Below are 21,277 nucleotides of genomic sequence, written 5' to 3' on the forward strand. Positions count from 1 at the left end.
CAATTAAGCGGAAGTAACTCTATGGCGAAACTTTTGGAAGGTTGATGTCCATACTGGAAAATGATATATATGATCCATGAACTTTAATTTAATGTGCAATATGGTCATTGGATTTTTGGTACATGTTCAACTAATCCTTGAATTATATGAAAATATTCAACGGTGTCTCTGATCTTGAATTAATGAAGGATTACACTAAATATTTTCAAATAGTTCATGGACTATATTAAACATTTACGAAAAGTTCAATGACCGAATTGAACAAATCAAAAGTTTAAGGACCACGTTGCGCATTGATCAAAGTTCTGAGATCATTTGTGTCATTATTCCTTTTCTTATCACTATAAATATCGACCTTTTACTTCACCTCCATTCAAAGCTCCTTCTCTTCATTGCTTTATTTCTTTCTTTTGAGATTTTTATACCCTTTTCAGTTCAGCAAATTCTATTCAGATTCAATCGATGGTAGAAGTTACTCACAAGGCCGAGATCGCACACCCGATCCCTAAGGCCAGGTTGGTCGAGGCTTTTCTCGAAGCCAAGGGCTTCTTCCCCCACACCCTCCTTCCAGCCATCACAAATGCTGACATTCAGGAGACGATCTCTATTGAAGGTACTTGGTCAATTGAAATGTTCCTTACCATTAAAATCGTATATCAATCGTATTGCATTACAATTACAATTGGGCGTGACCCTAGATGACCTGATCAACAACACTAAGATTGGTGCTCATGATATTGAAAAAAAGAGATATTGGAGATTGTGTACTGTTTACTCTCAATCTCTTTGTTTGTACTCTCTTATTTTTGGATTCCTATCTAATGATCCAGGATGCAATCCTAGGCACGAAAAATAAAATGGCCTTTCTTTTTACTTGCGTAATTTTTCAATGCTCTTACTTAGGATTTTATCTATTATACATCCTTCTTTACTATATGAAATACATAAATAAACAAGGAAAGGTTTTGAAAATAAATATAAATAAAATAACGAGTTATTAACGGAAATGGAAAGAGAGGAACTCGAACCCTCAATACAAATAAACTCATATGACGGATTAGCGTGAATGTCACTTTGGTTACTTTTATAGGCAGACAGCGCAGGACGGTGAGGTACACGGTTAAAGCGCCGGACCAGGAGCCCTTCCTCTACAACCACTCGACCGTCGATCGTGATGAGCAGAGCAGAATCTCCAAGGAAACCAGCCATGAGGTGAAGATCGTTGCGTTGCCCCTGGAGGGTGGCTCGGTCTGTAAGTACGCGGGCAGGCACTTCACCATCGGCCAAGGGGATATCACGGAGGAGGAGATGATCAGGCCCATGAGAGACAAGGCGTCCGTGATGTTCAGGGCCATCCAGGCTCATGCGGAGGCGAAGTCCCTGAAACCCAGTCCTGTTCCAGGAAGCGCTCCGCCAAGGAGATGTCACCCTGTGACAGAGGACTGCTCGTGTCTTAGGCGAATGTGATGTTGGTTCTGGGAAATGTCTCGTAAATTGGCTGTACTTGCTTCGTTCGCAAGCCCATATGAAGTGTTGTCCGAATAAACTTTGGTCCGATGTGGTCCTCAATTGAGTGATTATTGTAGCGTGCGGCCCCCCGTTTTCTTTCTTTTCTTTCGGTCTAGATAGTTGCGTGTGCCCCACTTTGAGTTTCATGATACATATACAGCTTAATATGGATCGGGACGTATTGAAACCCTGCAAAATCGAACGAATCATTTAAAACCAAATACAGCAACCATTTTCGCTTCTCCTTTTGAACTCGCTTTGCTTTTCGTTGTTTCTCTTACCCGAACGAACTTGGAATTCTATGTGTCATATTCCATGTTTTCTGTGTGAAACTATCGTATCATTTTAATGTTGTCAGATGTCTCAATAGCGATCTCTTGGCTTTTAGCTGACTTCGCTTTACATAATTATTGGATTTAGAACCTTTGATAATTATATCCAGCATACAGCATATGATGTTAAAATGCCAGAACGGTTTTTAGGTTGCAGTGCGGTGCAATCCAAGTGAGCACATCTAAAGCATCCCAGGTCAGTGAGATGGTCATCTAAAGTTTCTGGGTCTCAGAATGCGACATGTACTCTGTCAACTCGTCGAGGGTAAAATGTCATGTTCTACTCTTACGCCACATTCAGTCGCTAAGAAATAAAGTCGAAAGGGATACATTAAGATCAAACAAGAAGTCCTGCGGATTTTTGGTATCAAATTCCTTGTATGCGAACACACCGGATACAAGGGCAGATACAGATAAACGGTTTTAGAGAGTGTTTGATAAACGGAGGATATGATTGTATAACTGAATAAACAATTTTCAGGAAAAGTATACATAGAGATGCCATAATCCGCTGCAGGGCAACCACCACTACCACAACGGCTAGTCTATGGTGGTCTCTGTCGTCGGGGTGATTGCTTGAGACCAGCACATGCAATCGGAATCATAAAATTTGTGGAGGGCGCGAGATTGGCAGCATATGTATGAATTTCTCCGAGGGGATCATGTTTAACTGGTTCTTAGTCGAAATATCAAAATAGTCTATCTACAAGAAGCTGTATGGAACTCACTTCTCGCAGTGGAATATAAGACTTTAACCTGAAAATGGAATCAGAGAAAATAGTCTTATAGCCTTCACCTATTCTTTGCCCACTAATTACCCCAACAATCCATAGTTTATGAAGATGCAACACGACAAATCAAATTTAACACCAGCAAGGTTGACTAACTCTTAAAATTTAGAGCTTCTAGTCATCATCTGTATCATCGCTAGTTTGTCCAGATTCATCCTCATCCCTGTAAAAGACATGATCGATGTCTTCGTCCTCATCGTCACTTTCATCAGCTTGACGCTCATGAAGAGAATCTCTAGTTTGATCATGCGTGGCCTTGTCAATCTGTTGGAAGACAACGTTTACCAAATTTAGAGATTGTCAAGCTCAAAAAATTATCTGAAGCAGAGATATAAATGGTCTAAACCTAAGCCACAACAAGTTGCAGCAGACCGACTGCAGTAATGGTTGGATGGCCGCCCCTATAGCTTTTGCAGTCTACAAGGGAAACATAATTATATAAATCATACCATCAGGCAACCATAACCCAAGAATAGTAAAAAGCGTGAAGCTCTATGGAGAGTCTGAGAAGTAAAATATTTTAGAAGAAACAAAAAAGAAACCGATGCAATTCTTTCATATGCCACCTACACCTTGAGAAGAGATTGACAGGATTTTTCCTTGAACCAGAGACTACAAAACTCTTCAGAACTCTAGCCATAACTTACTCTTTCCCTCACAACCCATTTTTACAATTCAATGAAATCGACGTGTATAAAGGCGATTTAAGATATTTAAGAACCGAGTTTGCATCAACAGCAGCCATTTTTTTTTTTTTTTTTTAATGGTATGGACCATTTTTTTTTTTTTTTTAGATTTCTAACAGACTTCCTCCCAATTCGCATCTGTGCGTGCCCTTTGCTGATCTGTTAACGCACTTATCACTTCCACTAACTCAAGCTAATCGGTTTGGATCTCCCAACACGCTTTTTCCTATTCTGCAACTGGGTTCTTCGATAGCCACTTTAGGGTTTCTAACTTAAAGGCGTGTGGATTCGGAAATAGTTTCATCATATTGAACATCACAAGAAATGTATTGAACAACCCTGCCCCAATTACACTTGACGCTTACATTGGTTTTAGCTTTCAATAGAAGTATATATGAAACATTGGGCAAAAGGACCCTTGGAGTGTCATAACTTGGCAAAAAGAGACACGTAAGTGTCATAACTTATGAAAGGTACACTTAAATGCCAAAATCGTAACAAAATGAATCACTTGAGTGTCAATCCAACCAAATTGCATACGTGGCATTTTTCCGGTAAAGCGAGTAAAACGACGCCGTTTTGCATCTTTGATGTAGTCAAATAATACAAAAACGGCATCATTTTGGGCTGACATGGTAAAAAATAATATAAAAATTATTAAATTAAATTAAAAATTAAATTTCGTTAAAATATTAAAAAGTAATAATTTTAAAATTAAATTTAGTTCAAATATTAAAAAAATAATGATTTTAAAATTAAAAAATTAAAAAAAATTGGGGGGTGGTGAGGGCTCAGCTATCGCCTCCTACCGTTGTCGGGAAGGGCCGGCGAAGGAGGAGGGAGGGTTGGCTAGGGTCGTAGGGCCTTGGCCGGGGCCGGATGACGGTGATCGGCGACGAGGGCTCGCGAGCCCTCGTCTCGCATCGGGCTAGGGTTGCGGCCCTCGCCTAGATCCGGCAAGGGTTAGCGGCCCTCACCCAATGACAGCCCTTGGCCCGGTCGGGCGGGCCACCGACCCTCACCGGATCCGTGGTGAGTGGCGAGGGTCGCAGCCCTCGCTTAGATCCAACGAGGGTCGGCGGCCCTCGCCCGGCGAGGCTAAAGGCCGTCGCTCGCTAGGGGTCACCCCGACGGGCGGCGGCCCTTGGCCTGGCCGGGTGAGGGTCGTCGTCCTTTGCCAGATCTAGGCGAGGGCTGCAATCCTCGCCTCGATCTGGGGCGAGAGCTCACGAGCCCTCGCCACTAGTTGGCTGGGGTCGCCCACCCTTGGGCCGGGGCCGGCGACCCCGATCGACCCCCCTCCTTCGTTACCGGCCCTTCTTGGTGACGGCGAGGAAGCACCCCTTTTCTTTCTTTTTTTAAATATTTTAACTAAATTTAATTTTAAAATTAATTTAATTACTTTTTATATTATTTTTTATTATGTTAGCGTGCAAAACAGCGTTGTTTTGTACTCGCTTCGCCGGAAAAATGCCACGTCGGCGTTTTAGTTGGATTTTAGCCGGAGTGGCACTTAAGTGATCCATTTTTCTTCAAATGTGGCACTTAAGTGTACCTTTCGTAAGTTATGGCACTTAAGTGTCCCTTTGTGCCAAGTTATAGTACTTGAAAGGTCTTTCTGCCTAAAACATTATATACACAAAACGTAGAAATTATCCTAACCCAGATTTGGGGGTCCAATTTTGTGGGTTCTAAGTTCAAACTTGTGGAATAACTTTATGATGAGATAGTCATCAATTCGAATAGAAAAGACACTTGACCACACTGATTCTAAACTTGAAGAACCAACATATCACATCTCAAATCATAGCAGGAAATGGGATGAATCGACTGTCCTTCCACCCGAATAATGTAGCCTCTAACCACCAAAAAGCAAACTCCTAAAAATCTTCGTAATAACGCTCTCACTCTAATGGCCACTAACCGAGGACCTAAAAAACACGAAAGATAAATGGAATGAGTCACCACGGCCTAGTGAGTAGTGCATATATCTTCTAAGTAGATCGAGTACCCACTATGCACTTTACAAAATAATATCAAAATTCATTTATCTCAATTCTAGAATATAATAAACATATAAGATAGAAATGAATTCTATTGCTTTAACATAATTATATACATATAAAAAAAGATTCATTAAATCAATATTATTCTTATAAATATCAAGGTCAAGTCCATTAATCAATCTCAACAAAACACGTGTCAACAATATATTCTATCATGATCACGCATGTCAATAATCCATCCATTGGCCAAATTCCTACTAAAATATCTACCATGGTCATACATAATGCCCCATGATAATACGACCACGCTCCCCCTTGGCAAGATTTCCACTTATATCGTTGGTGGCTGACCCACAAGGATATCCTAACTAGTATGTATACCTACAAGTCTCTCATTGAGCTCATCACGATATTGAGCACCAACACAAATTCACAATAGCATCCTTCACAATTCACAAGCTAATTTAGAATCAATATCACAAAACGATTTCACAAACCAAACATATAATCTTTCTCGACTCTGTTCATCAAACAAAATAATTCTACAACGCGTTTCTCAAACCATTTCAAAATCCATTTTATAAATCACAATACATTTTCCACACCATTTCAGAATCCATTTCATAAATCAAGTTCACGAATCAACACACACACACATGGCAAACCATTCAAAAATATGAAATTGTAGTAAATGCCCAATTCAGATTTTATGCAACAAAGCATGCTTTTAATAATTTATAATATATCAAATTTCTATAAAGTAAATGCCCAATTCAGATTTTATGCAACAAAGCATGCTTCTAATAATTTATAATATATCAAATTTCTATAACTTTCAAGACATAAGTTTACAAATTCAAAGAAGAGATAGCACAGCTCACCTGTGAATGCCCAAACCAACCAACGCGTAGCTAAACAAGTCAACAATCTCGTATTTCTATTAATTAAATGAGAATCAACATTAAAACTAAGTAAAACTCTACCTCAACTACAAAAATAGGTAAAATACGCCTAAATGCTAACAAAACAACTTCTATTCACTAACAAATCGCTCATCCGAAGCAATTATTCAAGCTGTTCATAACACACAACTCTAATATGAAACCCTCAAATTCTCACTCCAAACAAACCATTGCTCGAAAAAGACTCTTGACAAACCTTACAACTCTATGACACCCTAAATCACCATTTCCATGAAATCCCATAGATCAACAACTCCGTAATCGGATTTCGTGGCTCGGTTTTCACAAAACTTCTAATATATGACATAACTCCAAAAAGTATTTCGATTGGAAGATTAAGAGGCGTGAACATTACTAGGCGTTCTCAATCGAAGCAACTCTAACTTAGCGAGCTCCTGTAGCATGTATACATAAAGCTCTTTCTCTTTCCCCCCTTCTTTCTTTTCTTTCTTTTCCTCTCTCCCGAGCTCTCAATCTGCTTTATAAGTGAAAGCATCCACTTATCCTCTTTCTTTTGGACTCCTTTTTTCCTCCTTTTTTTTTTGGCTCCCACAAAAGGCCAATATTACGCTAGACGCCTATTCTAAGAAAATCACTTGAAAATAAGCAAAGAGATAGGCTAGCTTTGATCAAGAAAAACATGTATTAAGCTCTTGCTTGCTATGGGGAAAGCTGACATATAGATGCTTACATTGCAGTATACTCATGGAATCATTTCACGCAACTAATTAATTAACCTTTGGCTGAGGAGAAAAGGATTTGTCTTGGGATGATTCCCGATCGAAACAAGAGACCCATCATAGTTGTCAATTTGCTTCTGATAACCAGACCAAACTAGGAATAAGATAATATCACAATAATAACATGCAGACCAGTCAATGCATGGAGAGAGCCGCAAAAAATTAAAGGCTGAACAAGAGAGAGATGCCCTTAAGGAAAATGGCCAAAGCTTCCCTTCCTCTCTCCATAGCTATGTAATATCGACACGCGACACAACACGATACATTATTAAGAAAAGGTAGAGAATTAGATTAATTCCGACACGTTATATATTAAATAAATATTTTTATTTTAATTAATTTGATTTAAATTTACAAATAAGTAAATAAATAAATAAGAATTTATAATAAATTTACACTAATAATATTAATAAATCTATTCATAAAAAATTTAAAAAATATATTGATAATTAATACGTGTGCATATTTAAAAATATTTTTTTAATTTAACAAAAATTATTCCCCTCAGATCCTCTCTCCTCATTTCTCTCTCCTCTTCTCCCACGCTACCACCCCCAAAATCCCCTCCCCGCTTCGATTTCTGCATATCTGCCCCCACAACCTCTCTCCTCATTTATCTCTCCTCTTCTCCCCGCCACCACCCCAAAATCCCCTCCCCTTCGATTTCTGCGGATCTCTCTCTCTCCCCTCCTTCCCCCTACGCCCTACGCCCCCATCAATCACCCCCAGCCCCCTCGGTTTCTTCCCCTTCTCTCCTTCCCCTCTCTCTCTCTCTCTCTCTCTCTCTCTCCCTTTCCCTATACGCCACCACCTGCTCCCTGCGCCCCCGTCACCATCGCCCCCATCAATCGCCCCCATCCCCCATCGGTTTCTTGCCCTCTCTCCTCTCTTCTCTCCCGCTCCCCCTCCCTTTCCCTCCACGCAACCACCTGCTCCCCTGCAAGGCTACGCCCCCATCAATCGCCTCCATTCCTGTTCTTCCCCTACTCTCTCTCTCTCCCCCTCCCCTTCCCCTCACGCCACAACCAGCTCCCGCGTCCCCTCAGCTTCTTCCTCACGATCTTCTCAACTCTTTCGGTCGCCTCCGGCCCATCCTCCTTCACAGCAGCTGCAGCCTCGCCGCCGGCCCTCCATCGCAACGTCGCCTCAGTTTATACTCTTCCTCTTGCTGTTGCGGCCTCATCTCCACTTCCTCGGCCTCACCTCTACCCATCATCGTCTTCTTCAACAATCTCTCTCTCGGACACGCGTGTCGAGAAAAATTGACCACGTGTCCGAATGTGTCCGAGCGTGTGGGACACGACACGGAAGCCTCAGCAACTTGTACGTACTTCACAGCTCCATAGTCCAAGAAGACGAAGTTCAAACTTTTTTGAAAAAGAAAAAGGGTTGCAGAAACTTTATGTTGCTTCAGCAAAAGAAGGGGATAATTAAATTAAATTTAATCCTAAAGTTAATCATTTGTCGTACGAGTAATTTACTGGGTTTCAAAGGGGTTTAACCTTCTATGGAAGGAGTAGCTTACCTTTACCAAAAAAACTTTCTATGGGAGGAGAGATGCCTTTTAAGGAAAATGGAATAATTTGCTTTTCTACCACATGCAATTAAGCGGAAGTTACGTCATGGCTAAGTTTATGGAAGGTTGACGTCCATGTGTCAGGGCTTTTCGTGTAAGCTTTTTCTAATAAAAAATTAACATAAACGATTCATGAAATTTAATTTAATATACTTTACCAAAAAAAAAACTTTAATTTAATGTGTACTATAATTTTTAAATTTTTAATTTATTTAATGTGATCCTAGAACCTTAGTCCAATATGTAATGTGATTTTTGAAATCTTAATTTGTTTAATATAATTTATAAACTTTTGGTATATCTTTAATTTAATTTTGAAATTATATGAAAAAATTCAATGTTATTCTTGATCTTGCATTGATAAAGGATTACATTAAATATTTTCATACACTTCAATGATTACAATGAACATATATCAAAAGTCCAGAAACTAAGTATAAATTAAAAGTTTCTAAATCATTTACATCATTATCACTTAACTTATTTATAAAAATATCCACCTTTTGAAGATGGAGCATCATAATTGGGAACCACTTTCCAGATCAAAATCTCATTGTAAATTAAAAAAAAAAAATATCCACCTTTTACTTCGCCTTCTAGGGAAGCTCCTTCTCTTCACTACTATAAGAATAACCACATTTTACTTCGCCTTCCACTCGATGCTCCTTCTCTTCACTGCTATCTTTCTTTCTTTCTTTCAAGATTTATATCCCCTCTTAGTTTCAGCAAATTCTATTCCGGTTCAAGCAATGGTAGAAGTTACTCACAACTTCGAGATCACGTACTCGATCTTTAAGGACAAGTTGGTCGAGGCTCTTCTCAAAGCCAAAGGCTTCTTCCCCCACGTCCTCTCGCCAGGCGTCATGTGTGCTGACATCCAGGAGAAGACCTCTATCGAAGGTACTTGGTCAATCGAAATGTTCCGTACCCTCAACATTGCATATCAACCGTATTTGCATTACGGTTATAATTGGGCCTGATCGACGACACTGAGATCAGTGCTCGTGATGTTGAAACCGGTGACTTCTAAATGTGAATTATCACTTTTGTTACTTCTATAGGCAGACTGCAGAGGACGGTGAGGGACACGGTTAAAGCGAACCAGGAGCCCTTCCTCTACAACCACTCGACCGTCGAACGCGATGAGCTGGGAAACATCTCCAAGGAAATCAGCCATGAGGTGACGATCAAAGCGTCCTCTTGCTCGGTCTGTACGTATGCGGGCAGGTATTTCAACATCGGCGAAGTGGACATCACCGAGGAGGAGATTATCAAGGCCATGAGAGAGAAGGCGTCCGTGATGTTCGGGGCCATCCAGGCTTATTCGGCCCGGAAGTGAGGTTCGAATCGTGAGGTTCGCGGCCGTTCAGGATATTTGAGTACTGTTCTTGTCTTGTCGTCGAGGGACTGTGAGGGTCTTGTCCTTTCCGCGAGTATGATGGTTCTGGGAAAAGTTTCGTAAAATCGCTCTGCTTGCTTCGTTCGCAGGCCTATATGAAGTGTTGTCGTAGTAGAATTTCGTCCGATGTGGCCCTCAATTGAGTGACTCGTAGCGTGCGGTCCCTGATTTTTTTCTTTTTTTCCTTTGCTTTTGTGCTTATGGTCTATCTCAATAGATGCGTGTGCCCCCCTTTGAGTTTCATGATTACATAAAGCTTCCAGCCGTATCACCTGGAAAGTCCACAGATCAGGCGATTCGCACTTAATCTGGATTGCGACGTATTGAAACCCTGCAAAATCGAACGAATGATCGACTGAGAACACAAACGATAATTTAAAACCGAATACAGCAACCATTTTCGCTTCTCCTTTGGAACTCCCTCGCCTTTCGTTGTTTCTCTTACCCAAACGAACTTGGAATTTGATCGTCTTCCATGTTTTGTGAGTAAAACAACCGTATCATTTTAACGTTATCAAATGTCTCAAAAGCGACCTCTCGGATTTAGCTGACTTCACTCTACATGATGACTGAGTTTTGAACCTTCGATAATTATATCCAGCACAGAGCAGATGACGTCAAAATGCCAAAACGGCTTTTAGGTTGCCGTGCGGTGCAATGCATACGAGGACATCTAAAGCATCCCAGGTCAGTAAGATGGTCATCTAAAGTTTCCGGGTCTCGAATTTCGGAATTATGTCTAAAGAATGCGACATGTACTCTGTCAATTCTTCGAGGGTAAAATGCCATTTTTCACTCTTATGCTGCATTCGGTCCCTAAGAAACAAAGTTGAAAAGGATACATTAAGATCGAAGAAGAATTCCTGCGGCTTTTTTATATCATATTCCTTGTACGAGAAAACACCAGATACAAGGACAGATACAAATAAACAGTCCTTTAGAGTTTTGATAGATGGAGGATGTGATTGTGTAATTAAAGAAACAATTTTCAGTAAAGTACAAATAGAGATGCCATAATCAGCTGTAGGGCGAACTGCAACCACCAGTCTGGTGGTCTCTGCCGTCATGGTAATTGCCTGAGACCAGCACATGCGGTTGGGATCATAAAATTTGTGGAGGGCACGAAATTGGCAGCATATGTATGAATTTCTCCTGAAGCAGCTGCAACTTGACCAGTGACTTGCCCCAAGCGAGCATCTCCATCATAAGCAAGTTTCACACTACAAAGCAGCAAAACCATCCCACTCAAATTGATGTTTAGAGGAACAAAGCTACTTGCTATGAGCATGTAAATTAAAAGCCATAACTAGCACATGGATATTCTTCATCACGATTAGCAGTAAAACTTCCAGTAAATTGTGCATATAACCTAGAGCTGTTTGTGTTTAACTGGTTCTTAAACAGAACAGCAAAATAGTCTATAAACAAGATGCTTTATGGAACTCATTTCTCGCGGTGGAACATAAGACTTTGACCTGAAATTGTAATCAGAGAATAAAGTCTTACAGCCTTCACCTAATCTTTACCTGCTAATCACCCCAAAAATCCAAAGTTTATGAAGATGCAACACAACAAATCAAATTTAACACCAGCAAGAATGACTACCCTCTTAAAATTCAGAGCTTCTACTCATCATCTGTATCATCACTAGTTTGTCCAGATTCATCCTCATCCCTGTAAAAGACGTGATCGACGTCTTCATCCTCATCATCACTTTCATCAGCTTGACGCTCGTGAAGAGAATCTCTAGTTTGATCATGCATGGCCTTGTCAATCTGTTGGAAGACAACATTTACCAAAATTAGAGCCTGTCTAGCTCGAAAAATTATCTGAACCAAAGATAGAAAGGGCCTAAACCTGAGCAGCAACAAACTGCAGCCGACCAACTAACTGCAGTAATGGTTGGATGACCGCCCCTCTAGCTTTTGCAGTCTACAAGGGAAAAATGATTACCATCAGGCAACCATAACTCAAGAACAGTAAATAATGGGAAGCTCTACGGAGAGTCTGAGAAGTAAAATAATTTAGATGAAGCAAAAAAGAAACCAATGCAATTCTTTCATATCATTGTTGATGCCACCTACTCCTAGAGAAAAGATAAGACAGGATTTTTCCTAGAACCAGAGAGTACTTACTCTTCAAAGCACCAGCCATAACTACCCCTTTCCCTCATACCACTTTTACAATTCAATGAAATCGACATACATAGAGGCAATTTAAGATATCTATGAACCTACTTTGCATCAGCAGCAGCAATTTTTTTTAGATATCTAACTTAGAAGCGTGTGAATTCGCAAATAATTTCATCATATTAGACATTTACGAGAAATGTATACAATGATCCAGCCCCAATTACACTTATCGCTTACATTGGTTTTAGCATTCAACAGAAGTACATAGAAAATAATGTATACATGAAACCATAGAAATTTATACTAACCCAGACTGTGGGGTCCAATTTTGTGGTTCTGAGTTCAGACTTGTGGAATAACTTACTGATGACTTACTGATGAGATAGTCACCAATTTGAATAGAAAAGACACTCGACCACACTGATTCTAAACTTGAATAAACAAAACTCCTATTCTAAGAAAAGAACCTGAAAAAGAAACAAGAGATAGGCTAAGCTTTGATCAAGAAAAACATGGACTAAGCTCTTGCTTACCTGGGAAGCTAACACATAGATGCTTACATTGCATTATTCTCATGGAATCATTTCATGCAACTGATTAATTAACCTTCTGGCCAAGGAGAAAAGGCTTTGTCTTGGCATAATTCCCAATCGGAAACAAGAGACCCATCATGGTTGTCAATTTGCTTTTGATAACCAGACAAACTAGGAACAAGATAATGTCACAACAATAACATGCAGACTTGCCAATACATGGAGAGGGCCACAAAAGGTTAGAGGCTGAACAAGGGAGACATATCAAATTATGAAAACATTGGACTAAAAAAAGCAGACAAGTATTATTGGCCAACAACGGCGAAGTAAAAAGGTTTTAGCAAGGCATTTAATCATTGAGGGGCCTATCCAAAAATCACCCATCAAGAGTACAAACTAACAAAAAAATCAACTGATTTTACTTCAATGAACTTGTTACCTTGCCAAAAGAATAAAGCAGCTCGGTCATTGGTTCCTGAGAAAGGACATAATCACTGTGAATGACCAATATCCTGCTAATCCACGGCAATACTAGCTTCGCATTAGATGACCTGCTCAAAAATATAGCATCCAATAACTATTAGCATGTTTTACCACCTCTAAACCTGCTAGATGCTTATGAGAATAAGACAAAGAAACAGACTAAGGAAGAGCCCAGCCAAACAACAGCTCCATAAATATTAGCAAAAGAAAAGTAAGAAGAACAAAGAACCTTGACTGCCACAAGGACAAAAGCTTTCTCAGTAGGTTGTATGCATCACTTGCTCCCATGGATAAAATAGCATCCCTTATCTAATAAGGCAGGGAAATCTTAGTGAAGCGCGGGAATTAAAAGTGCAAACAATGGAAATTATGGGTTAACACAACAAAAAAGATATATCTCCCCTAAGTAAGAAAATAACCTTTTTATTTGATAGATTGGCTTCCAGATTTATATCCTTGAAGAAAGCAGGATCAGGAGCTGATCTATCAAAAGAACCATCATTTCGACCAATAAATCCTAGCGATCTTAAATGGTCCTCCAGGCATATTGTAGACGTGCCCACTTCTACATCATCATCTGCAGAAACTGCAATAAGTGACAGAGCACCAGCTACCAGCATAATTATCAATGCACTTGTTTTAAGCAGAATAGCTGTTCATAGGCAAAGACACGTTTAAAGTCCACAGTCAAGTAACAGAATATCAGATAGTCCCAGAAAAAAATGAAGATGTTTCTGCATACGAAGTTGGTGAAAAAAGAAACTTAAAGAGACCATTTTCCTACGAGTGAATAGATACATGTATCTGTCTATTTAAAAAGAAAAATCAATTAGTTTTACAGGCACTAAGGACACCCAATTTTTTCCTAATGCAACTTGAAACATAAACAAAGACAGCATCATTCCCAAAAGACAGATAATTGTACACATACTAATTCAGTGACTGGAGGCCAGAAAGTCATTTCCCAAAATCCAAGGAGGAATGATAAGTATTGAAAAGCAGGGATATTTAGCCATGGAAAACACTAAAAGCAATTAAAGCATGCGAAAGAAAACATAAAAGATAAATAAAACAAATGGACATTGAAAGTTACGAGGGGAGTTGCCAAAACACAATATGGTGTACAAAAGATGCGTCACAAACCATCTAGCATATATAAAGTTTTAGTATCGGATGAGGGGACAAAATGCCAAATGATGATCCGAGCATTACTGTTTTTCAAAAGAGTTCAAAAAGCTTTTATTCCTGAAGATAACAAATACCAGATTGCTAGCACAAGGACCAACAAATGAGAAATTTAAGATATAAGGAAAGAAAAAAGAAAACACAAGGTCTGCCTGCAGTTAGCTATGTTATAAGTGGAGGTATAATAGCCCTCATACTAAGACAATGACTACAATGCCCTTGTAATTCTTTCCTTGTGTCCCTTCTCCAATCTAACTTCTACTACTATGTCCAACCTCTATCTCTCTCTCTCTAAACTTCAACTGCACCTTTTCTTTCTTCTGGCATTTTATCTTTCTCGACCGCATTCTTCTCAAGCTTTCCCCTTAATAATTTTCAGGATATCAAGTTGTTCTATGACATGTATCTTTCAAAACGACATATTGACAGAAATGTATTTAGGAAATCGCTTAGAAAGCAATTCTCTAAGAAAAGAGAATTGGTTTTTTTGATAAAACTGCCGGCTATTCATGGAACATAAGAAGGAGATGAATAATCATCTGCTTCCGGAAGATATTCAGATAACTACTGAAAACTTAAGTGCTAAATTTTGTATCGACAATTTTAAGTGTTAAAAGTAGAAATAAAAACTTGTTTGATGATAAATGAAATTGGATCCCTGAAAATTGCTAATACCAAAAACAAAACTGTGATTATAATAGGCAGGTTTTAGCACTATAATTGGTAAGAATCTATTAGCATCAATTACTTCTTCTACTGTACAGTCGAGCAAATCCCTTTCTTACCTACCACAGTAAGTGAACTCTTTACTAAATTGAATCTTTTAAGTCAAGCTCCTAAACGTTATGAAACAAGCATAATCTTGTCAAATGTTAATTTCCAAAACTTATTGAGCTATAAAAAATAACCCTAAGCCTTTTGGGATGACGAATTTTAGAAATCTCTCATAAAACAACTTTCAATGAAAATGCATGTTTAGACTAAACCTCCTCGGATGATGCATAATATAATCAAGCACAGCAAATTAACACATCCAGGTAAACCATCTTCGGACAGAAACTTCCACCCATATTATTTATTTATCTGCTGGAATGTTAACACCTCCATGCATGAATTGTACTGGCAAACATAGTCAATCAATAGTCTCAAGATAAAATCACGGCAAGGGCTGTTATACTCTAAGAAGAACAGTACCATGCATTTGTTCGCTGCCCAAAGATTTTGCTTGACTCCTGCTGTTGACTATATCAGCAATAACGTCATCAGGGTCAATGCCAGAATATTGATGTGGTTTCTTTGTTTCTCCCAAGTCAGTAAAAGTTGGAATTGGATGTAGGGCATCTTCAGCATTTGCTCGATCCAATGCCGTCACTGCTTTATGAGGAAGTAACAATTAATGATCATTGAAGGACCAATGGTAAGAAACTTGAATATGCCAGCTAGAACATTAATGCGAATGATTTGAGTGGAGCATAGGAGATGAAGCAACAAATACAGGCAAATACTCAGTGAGAATATATGTAGCAGATAAAGATTTGCAGAAGGTATGGCACCGCTAGTTTTAAATTATAGGATGGTTCAGGACATGGATAACTCAAAGCAACAAAAGCACATTACTTCACGTATACTTAAAGGTGCTTGTAGCAAAAATAGTTAAAATCCCTTCATAGATCCTATGATCCAAGGATCCACAAACTCATAGATGACATTATCAGGAAAGAAAAGCAGAAAAAGAGCTAGATATAAAGTTAGAATCTCAATCCAGAGATCTTTACATCTACAATGTCATAATCCTACCAACAGAAGAAGTATGCTAAAAAAAAGTCATCATTTCCAATTAATTCTTTTGGCATTTGTCCATGAACTTCAACACTGCATGTTACTAAAACTTTCCAACTTCACATTAAACAAATCCTTTTTCCAGAGTGGTGCTCACAATTATGTTGACCTCAGCTGTAAAATCATCTGAACTTTATGCTTCCATTATCATGTTCATCACTTACAATAGCAGGAAAACACATCTCTCAATCCATCCCTGCAATTTATAGATGCCAGAAACAATTTGTTCTTTTCAAAATAGGCATAATTTGATCCATTATGCATATACACAAATAAAATTGCTAAGGAACCATCGAGTTAAGAAGAAAATATTATAATCTTCTTGATCAAGAGAATGTCATGGAACTTCATCTTCAACTGCTACTAAGGGGAGGTAGCCAGTAGACTATTTTATTAATCAACATACATGCTACTTTTCAACCAAAGCACCAGAAGTCTGTACTTGCTTCCACAAACAGAGAGAGCCAGAGGACTTAATTGAGCCAAAAAAATATTTAAAAAAATAAAAAAACAAAATTGAGAAGATCCTACAAGTTACAGTCTAAAACTAGACTTAACACTGCAAGATTAAACATATAAGAAAGCAACAGGTGAGACTGACCTTTATTCCTTACATCTTGTCCTCTCTTCGCCCTAACCAGGGATTGACCAGTGGGCAAAAGAATCCCATCTAAAGAGCTGTTTAAATTCATGTTTTTGCCAGAATGCACTAAAATTTTCTGAAAGAGTGGCTTTACTAGCAGACCATGGGAAATAAAAATGTGCCCAGATGCACGACTTGGAATGCCTTGTAATTTTGCAGCAAGTATTGTAGGTGCACCATGATGATTCTTCAATACAGAGTCCTCAATAGATAAAGAGACTTTTGCAGGTATCGAATTGCGTAGTTCCTCAATGTTCTGTCCAAACCAGAAATAACAAACGCCAGTCTCTGTAAGAGCCAAAACATACAGGCCTTTGAGATCTTCTTCTCCATTATCAAAGCATCTGCTGTCAAGATAGACTGCAGGATGCTCCATGGACAGTGTACAGCTTGCTGAGTGCATTTTGCTACCATCAACTCGCCAAACAGCAATATATCTTTCACCAGCGGCACAAGAAAGAACATACTTTCCATCATTGGTAAAGATCATAGAGCGAACAGCTCCCTACAATTCAGAGAATTCAATGGACTATAAATTAAGAGAAGCATAGGGGATGCAGAAAACAGAAGATACAAGACTTATTAAAAAACTAAGACTCACAGGATGGCCAGAAAACTTCTGTATCTTTTTCTGATCTGAGCAACTATATATCTTTACTTGGGCAGATGCAGAAGCTAGTACACTTCCATCTGCATAACACCAAAATAGAAGTCTCAGCAAATATTAACAGCTACAACCCAGCACACTCTCAATTCCCAATCATGGAAGACTTACCTAGTGTTTTTCACTTTCCTATATAACTTCAGATCCATTATTCATTTCATTCTCATTAGACTCATCCTGATTTCTATTTTGCTCCTCTAATTTCATACACTCAGAGTGATTTCCATCTAAATGCATTTAGAAAAAAGCCATGTCAACTCTTAAGTTTATGCATGCATTACGCATCCAGCTATTGTTACTTCCTCCAACCTCTCGTCCATGCAAGTGACTGTAGACTTGGGAGTCTCAGGAAATGTCATAGTCTACACTGTTTCATCTGCTTACCATGTTCAGAACATTTTCTTGCCACACATCCACCCACTTCTTTCATAAAATCTTTTGAAGATATTGGACTGGTGACTACCTTTTTATTCATGTAAAATCCCTTATGACTAAACCAATATACATCAACATAATCTCCAACTCACATTAAAAATATTTTTTCCTCATCATGTCTAGCAGCAAAATCCTAATAATCCAAATTTTCGTTTCACTAGCATATATCAAGTAAGTGCACATTAAAAATAGAATCTTGTGCTGGGTCATTTAATCGATTCTAGCCCAACATCTGTATTGCATCAGCATGATCCACGAACTTAATTAAGTATTTCAAATGCAGCCTCACCTCACTCTATAGGTTTTCTATGTTTCATTGATTAATGCCCTGATTCAGCATGATCCGCGAACTTAATTAAGTATTTCAAATGCAGCCTCACCTCACTCTATAGGTTTTCTATGTTTCATTGATTAATGCCCTGATTCATAGATAGGTTAACCAAGTTTGGGAGATATGAAGTACAGCTCTGAAATGGAAAACCTAAGCCACATGGACTGGCCAAGTATCTTAAATCAGTTGGCTTAATATTGACATTAAATAGCTCCCACGTTTCAATCCTATTTGAAATACAAACCACCCAGTCTAGGTCGATGTAAAGCTCATGCATCTGGTTGCCATGCAATTGCTCAAAAAGCTTAGGTATGGTCATAACACATAGCCTTTCCACAAAACAGTAATGCAGATTTGGGAAGGCAAGGTTTAAAGCACTTGCTGAAGTACATGCGACATTCTTACATAATTTAAATGTTTATTTAGAATTGATAGAACAACCATAGTAAAGTTTCTTTTTTTTTTTTGGTAAGATCCATAGTAAAGTTCCTACTTTAATTTACCCTTACACTGCAGAATCTGCATAAAGCACCAAACAGCTGTAAAGAAACAGGTCTAGAGAAGGACAAATTAAGCATACCAGATGAAACGGAGATGGAAGATATAGCCTTTGTTGAAGTTTTAAACCTTTTTAAGGAGTTTCCTGTCACTGGATCAATTTCACAAATCATCCCATCAGCACCACCAGTGTAAACGCGTGACCCTTTTTCAGAAAATGAGATGGCAGTGACACCCCTGCACATCAGAAGTAGGATATAAGGAACTTGCCAAAGTGCTAATGCCAACAGAACATTCATGATCATCCCCTCTACCACTTCAAAACACATTGGAAAAAGAGTGCAGCTAAACCCCTGCACACGAGACTTCAGAAATGTCTCAATCTCCATATAAGAAACTCAAATTCCTCAAAAACTATTAAGCCCATACCATTCCACAAGTTATCAATTTGCCAAAAGAAAAGGAAGTTTTCGACAACTTCAAAGTCACAAGAAAAAGCTTTTCAGCTGTAAATCCTGGAGCAGGCAACGCCAATCCTTTTTCAAACATTCTCATTCTATACCCCCAATAATGGGCAGAATATGCAATATTCACTGCATTAGTGACTAAAATGGCAATCCCAATTCAGCATAAAACTCAGCACTGCATTGGCAAGACAATATCTAATCTAACGTACAGTTTTTGGAATGCTATTCTACCAACAATGTCAAAAGAATGCAGTCGGCGAAGAAGCAACAAACTGCAATAAATTAAGATTAGAAAATCTTTTAGAAACAACTTTCCTAGAAAGCCACAACATAAGGGTCATTCACAGCCAACAACAAGCAAGAGACTCCAAGATACTTAGTAGGTAACTCACCCAGGGTGACAGTCACTAATTCTCCATCTCAATTCACCAGATGCTACATCGAGTGCTAGGACATCACCCCCGCCTGTCCCTAAAACTATCAACGAGCCCCCATGCTTTCTTTTCCTCTGCAATCACCAGTCACAGGCCAGATTAGTTACCTCAAATTATAGAGAAAGCCCACCACCCACAGCAGATATCAAGAGGCAAAACTGTCCCTTAACTTCCATAAGAAATCACAAACCTACCTTTTTCCCCAAATCCAACCATTTCATGCAGGTGTAATCAACCGAAAGGTGACCCCTGTCCGGCTTCATGAACGCATCCGTCAGATCATTTGCCGCAATGTCGACAAACTCCGTCTGAATCTGCCCTTTCAAAGTGTCCCAAATCTAAAAAACAAAGAAACAGAAACAACAAAAAGATCCCATTTAATTAAACGAAGCAACTGTTTCTTACTGAGATACAGTGGACGAGTAAGAAGGCAAAGTAGCATACGTAGGAACTGAGAATAACTGCTAATTCGCATCCGATTCCAGAATCAGACACCGTAAAAGCCAATACTTTCTTATCAAATCCTAAGAAAAGTCGCACAAAACGAAAGAATCGGGAAGCACGTGAGGTCAACCTTAATCCGGCCATCGCCGGAGCTGATGGCGAAGAATTCTGACGACGGACTGAACGCCGTCAAGAGGTCTCTGATGTTCGGCGAGCCCATGCCGTCGAACAGAGTGGAGATCGAAACCGGCTAGTCTGCTCTCGCCTGCTTCCAAGCACGGCCGGAAGCTTCGCCGGAGACGGGCTGAGCGAATCCGACGAGGGAGGGTCGCCGGCGGCAGGACGGCGAGGCGGAGGAGGTTTATGGTGGGGAAGACAAGGAGGAGCTTCTGCTTTTGGGAGGGTTTAGCGAGGGTTTTGAACTGACTGATTTTTCATATTGCCCAAAAAAGAAAAAACTGAATTTCTTTTTTGCTTTTCCATTTTTTTTTTTTTTTGTCCTTTTTATTATTGATTTTTTGTTCAGATATTACAGTTACTCAACTCAATTTTTTTTTATATGATCTTATTTTCTGTCAAATGAATTCTTTTTTATATGGCACGAAAATGTTAAAGACTGGACATTTACCGGTTCGTTGTATAAAATTATAAGCAAACAGAGGGGAAAATAGAGAAATTAAAAAATTCATATGCTTAAAATAAAATGAAAACAAATTAAACCATTTATTCCTCAGGATGCTTCGGAGGATGTAAATACGTAAAGAGGTATAATTAGCTTTTTATCATCTAAAAGCTACAAAAACAGATGGACTCCTTAATAAAATGAAGGAAGCATTACAAATGGTCCTTTATCTTTTCTTTTAATGTGTAATTTCGTCGGCGGAACTTTCGATCGAGTCGATTTGGTCTGAACTATTGATAAATGTCAATCTAGTCCCTAAACTTTTGATCGGCTCAATTTGGTCCTTGAACTATTTATAAATGTCCGATCTAGTCCTTCGTTACTATTTTTCCTTTTTTTAAAAATTTTTTTAACTTTTTTTTAATTTTTAAAATTTAAAAGAAAATTAATTTTTTGCTTTTCCTCTCTTCCCTCCGCCGGAGCCGGCGTCGGCGAGGTCATCTCGCCGACGTCAAGCGGGGCCATCCTCGTTGGACACGGGCGAGGGAGCCCCCCTCGCCCGACGC

At 39.1% G+C, this 21,277-nt stretch overlaps 3 protein-coding genes across 11 annotated transcripts in view; 2 read left to right on the forward strand and 1 right to left on the reverse strand.

The window, feature by feature from the left end:
• Window positions 1-20,503, reverse strand: part of LOC104436824 — a 28,965-nt gene extending 8,462 nt beyond the window's left edge. For 2 of the 8 annotated variants that reach the window (XM_039306335.1, XM_039306337.1), the window contains exons 1-12: window positions 20,220-20,503; window positions 19,840-19,983; window positions 19,604-19,719; window positions 18,827-18,981; window positions 17,418-17,506; window positions 16,775-17,321; window positions 15,529-15,708; window positions 13,569-13,735; window positions 13,379-13,458; window positions 13,106-13,217; window positions 11,859-11,933; window positions 11,608-11,776 (exon numbers count right to left, since the gene is read on the reverse strand). In XM_039306335.1, the coding sequence (XP_039162269.1) occupies window positions 11,627-11,776; window positions 11,859-11,933; window positions 13,106-13,217; window positions 13,379-13,458; window positions 13,569-13,735; window positions 15,529-15,708; window positions 16,775-17,321; window positions 17,418-17,506; window positions 18,827-18,981; window positions 19,604-19,719; window positions 19,840-19,983; window positions 20,220-20,309 (1,905 nt within the window). In that variant the 5' untranslated portion in view covers window positions 20,310-20,503 and the 3' untranslated portion in view covers window positions 11,608-11,626. Of the gene's footprint in view, window positions 1-2,639; window positions 2,897-10,844; window positions 11,222-11,607; window positions 11,777-11,858; window positions 11,934-13,105; window positions 13,218-13,378; window positions 13,459-13,568; window positions 13,736-15,528; window positions 15,709-16,774; window positions 17,322-17,417; window positions 17,507-18,826; window positions 18,982-19,603; window positions 19,720-19,839; window positions 19,984-20,219 lie in introns of those variants that run through there. The other 6 variants (XM_039306330.1, XM_039306352.1, XM_039306344.1 and 3 more) reach the window with 6 other exon arrangements.
• Window positions 363-1,610, forward strand: LOC104437305 (major strawberry allergen Fra a 1.08). The gene is made up of 2 exons (XM_039306373.1): window positions 363-613; window positions 1,091-1,610. Exons 1-2 carry the CDS (start codon window positions 463-465, stop codon window positions 1,465-1,467), a joined length of 528 nt encoding a protein of 175 aa, XP_039162307.1. The 5' UTR covers window positions 363-462; the 3' UTR covers window positions 1,468-1,610.
• On the forward strand, window positions 9,231-10,272 carry LOC104436811. 2 transcript variants are annotated; one of them, XM_039306377.1, is made up of 3 exons: window positions 9,231-9,502; window positions 9,664-9,782; window positions 9,830-10,272. In XM_039306377.1, exons 1-3 carry the CDS (start codon window positions 9,262-9,264, stop codon window positions 9,953-9,955), a joined length of 486 nt encoding a protein of 161 aa, XP_039162311.1. In that variant the 5' UTR covers window positions 9,231-9,261; the 3' UTR covers window positions 9,956-10,272. The 2 variants fall into 2 exon arrangements, with proteins under 2 accessions (XP_039162311.1, XP_039162310.1); XM_039306376.1 differs by having other exon boundaries at window positions 9,232-9,502; window positions 9,664-10,272.
• Window positions 20,504-21,277: the final 774 nt, after the last annotated feature.

The sequence above is a fragment of the Eucalyptus grandis genome, chromosome 1, assembly GCF_016545825.1.
Source record: "Eucalyptus grandis isolate ANBG69807.140 chromosome 1, ASM1654582v1, whole genome shotgun sequence".
In the NCBI taxonomy this organism is placed as follows: domain Eukaryota; kingdom Viridiplantae; phylum Streptophyta; class Magnoliopsida; order Myrtales; family Myrtaceae; genus Eucalyptus; species Eucalyptus grandis.

What these genes read in the sequence shown, in the direction of transcription:
- LOC104436811 (XM_039306376.1), top strand. Translation starts at nt 9,262, where the DNA reads ATGCTCCTTCTCTTCACTGCTATCTTTCTTTCTTTCTTTCAAGATTTA. An exon ending in GGAGAAGACCTCTATCGAAG is followed by an intron (nt 9,503 to 9,663) that starts GTACTTGGTCAA and finishes TTACTTCTATAG; the next exon opens with GCAGACTGCAGAGGACGGTG.
- LOC104437305 (XM_039306373.1), top strand. Translation starts at nt 463, where the DNA reads ATGGTAGAAGTTACTCACAAGGCCGAGATCGCACACCCGATCCCTAAG. An exon ending in GGAGACGATCTCTATTGAAG is followed by an intron (nt 614 to 1,090) that starts GTACTTGGTCAA and finishes TTACTTTTATAG; the next exon opens with GCAGACAGCGCAGGACGGTG.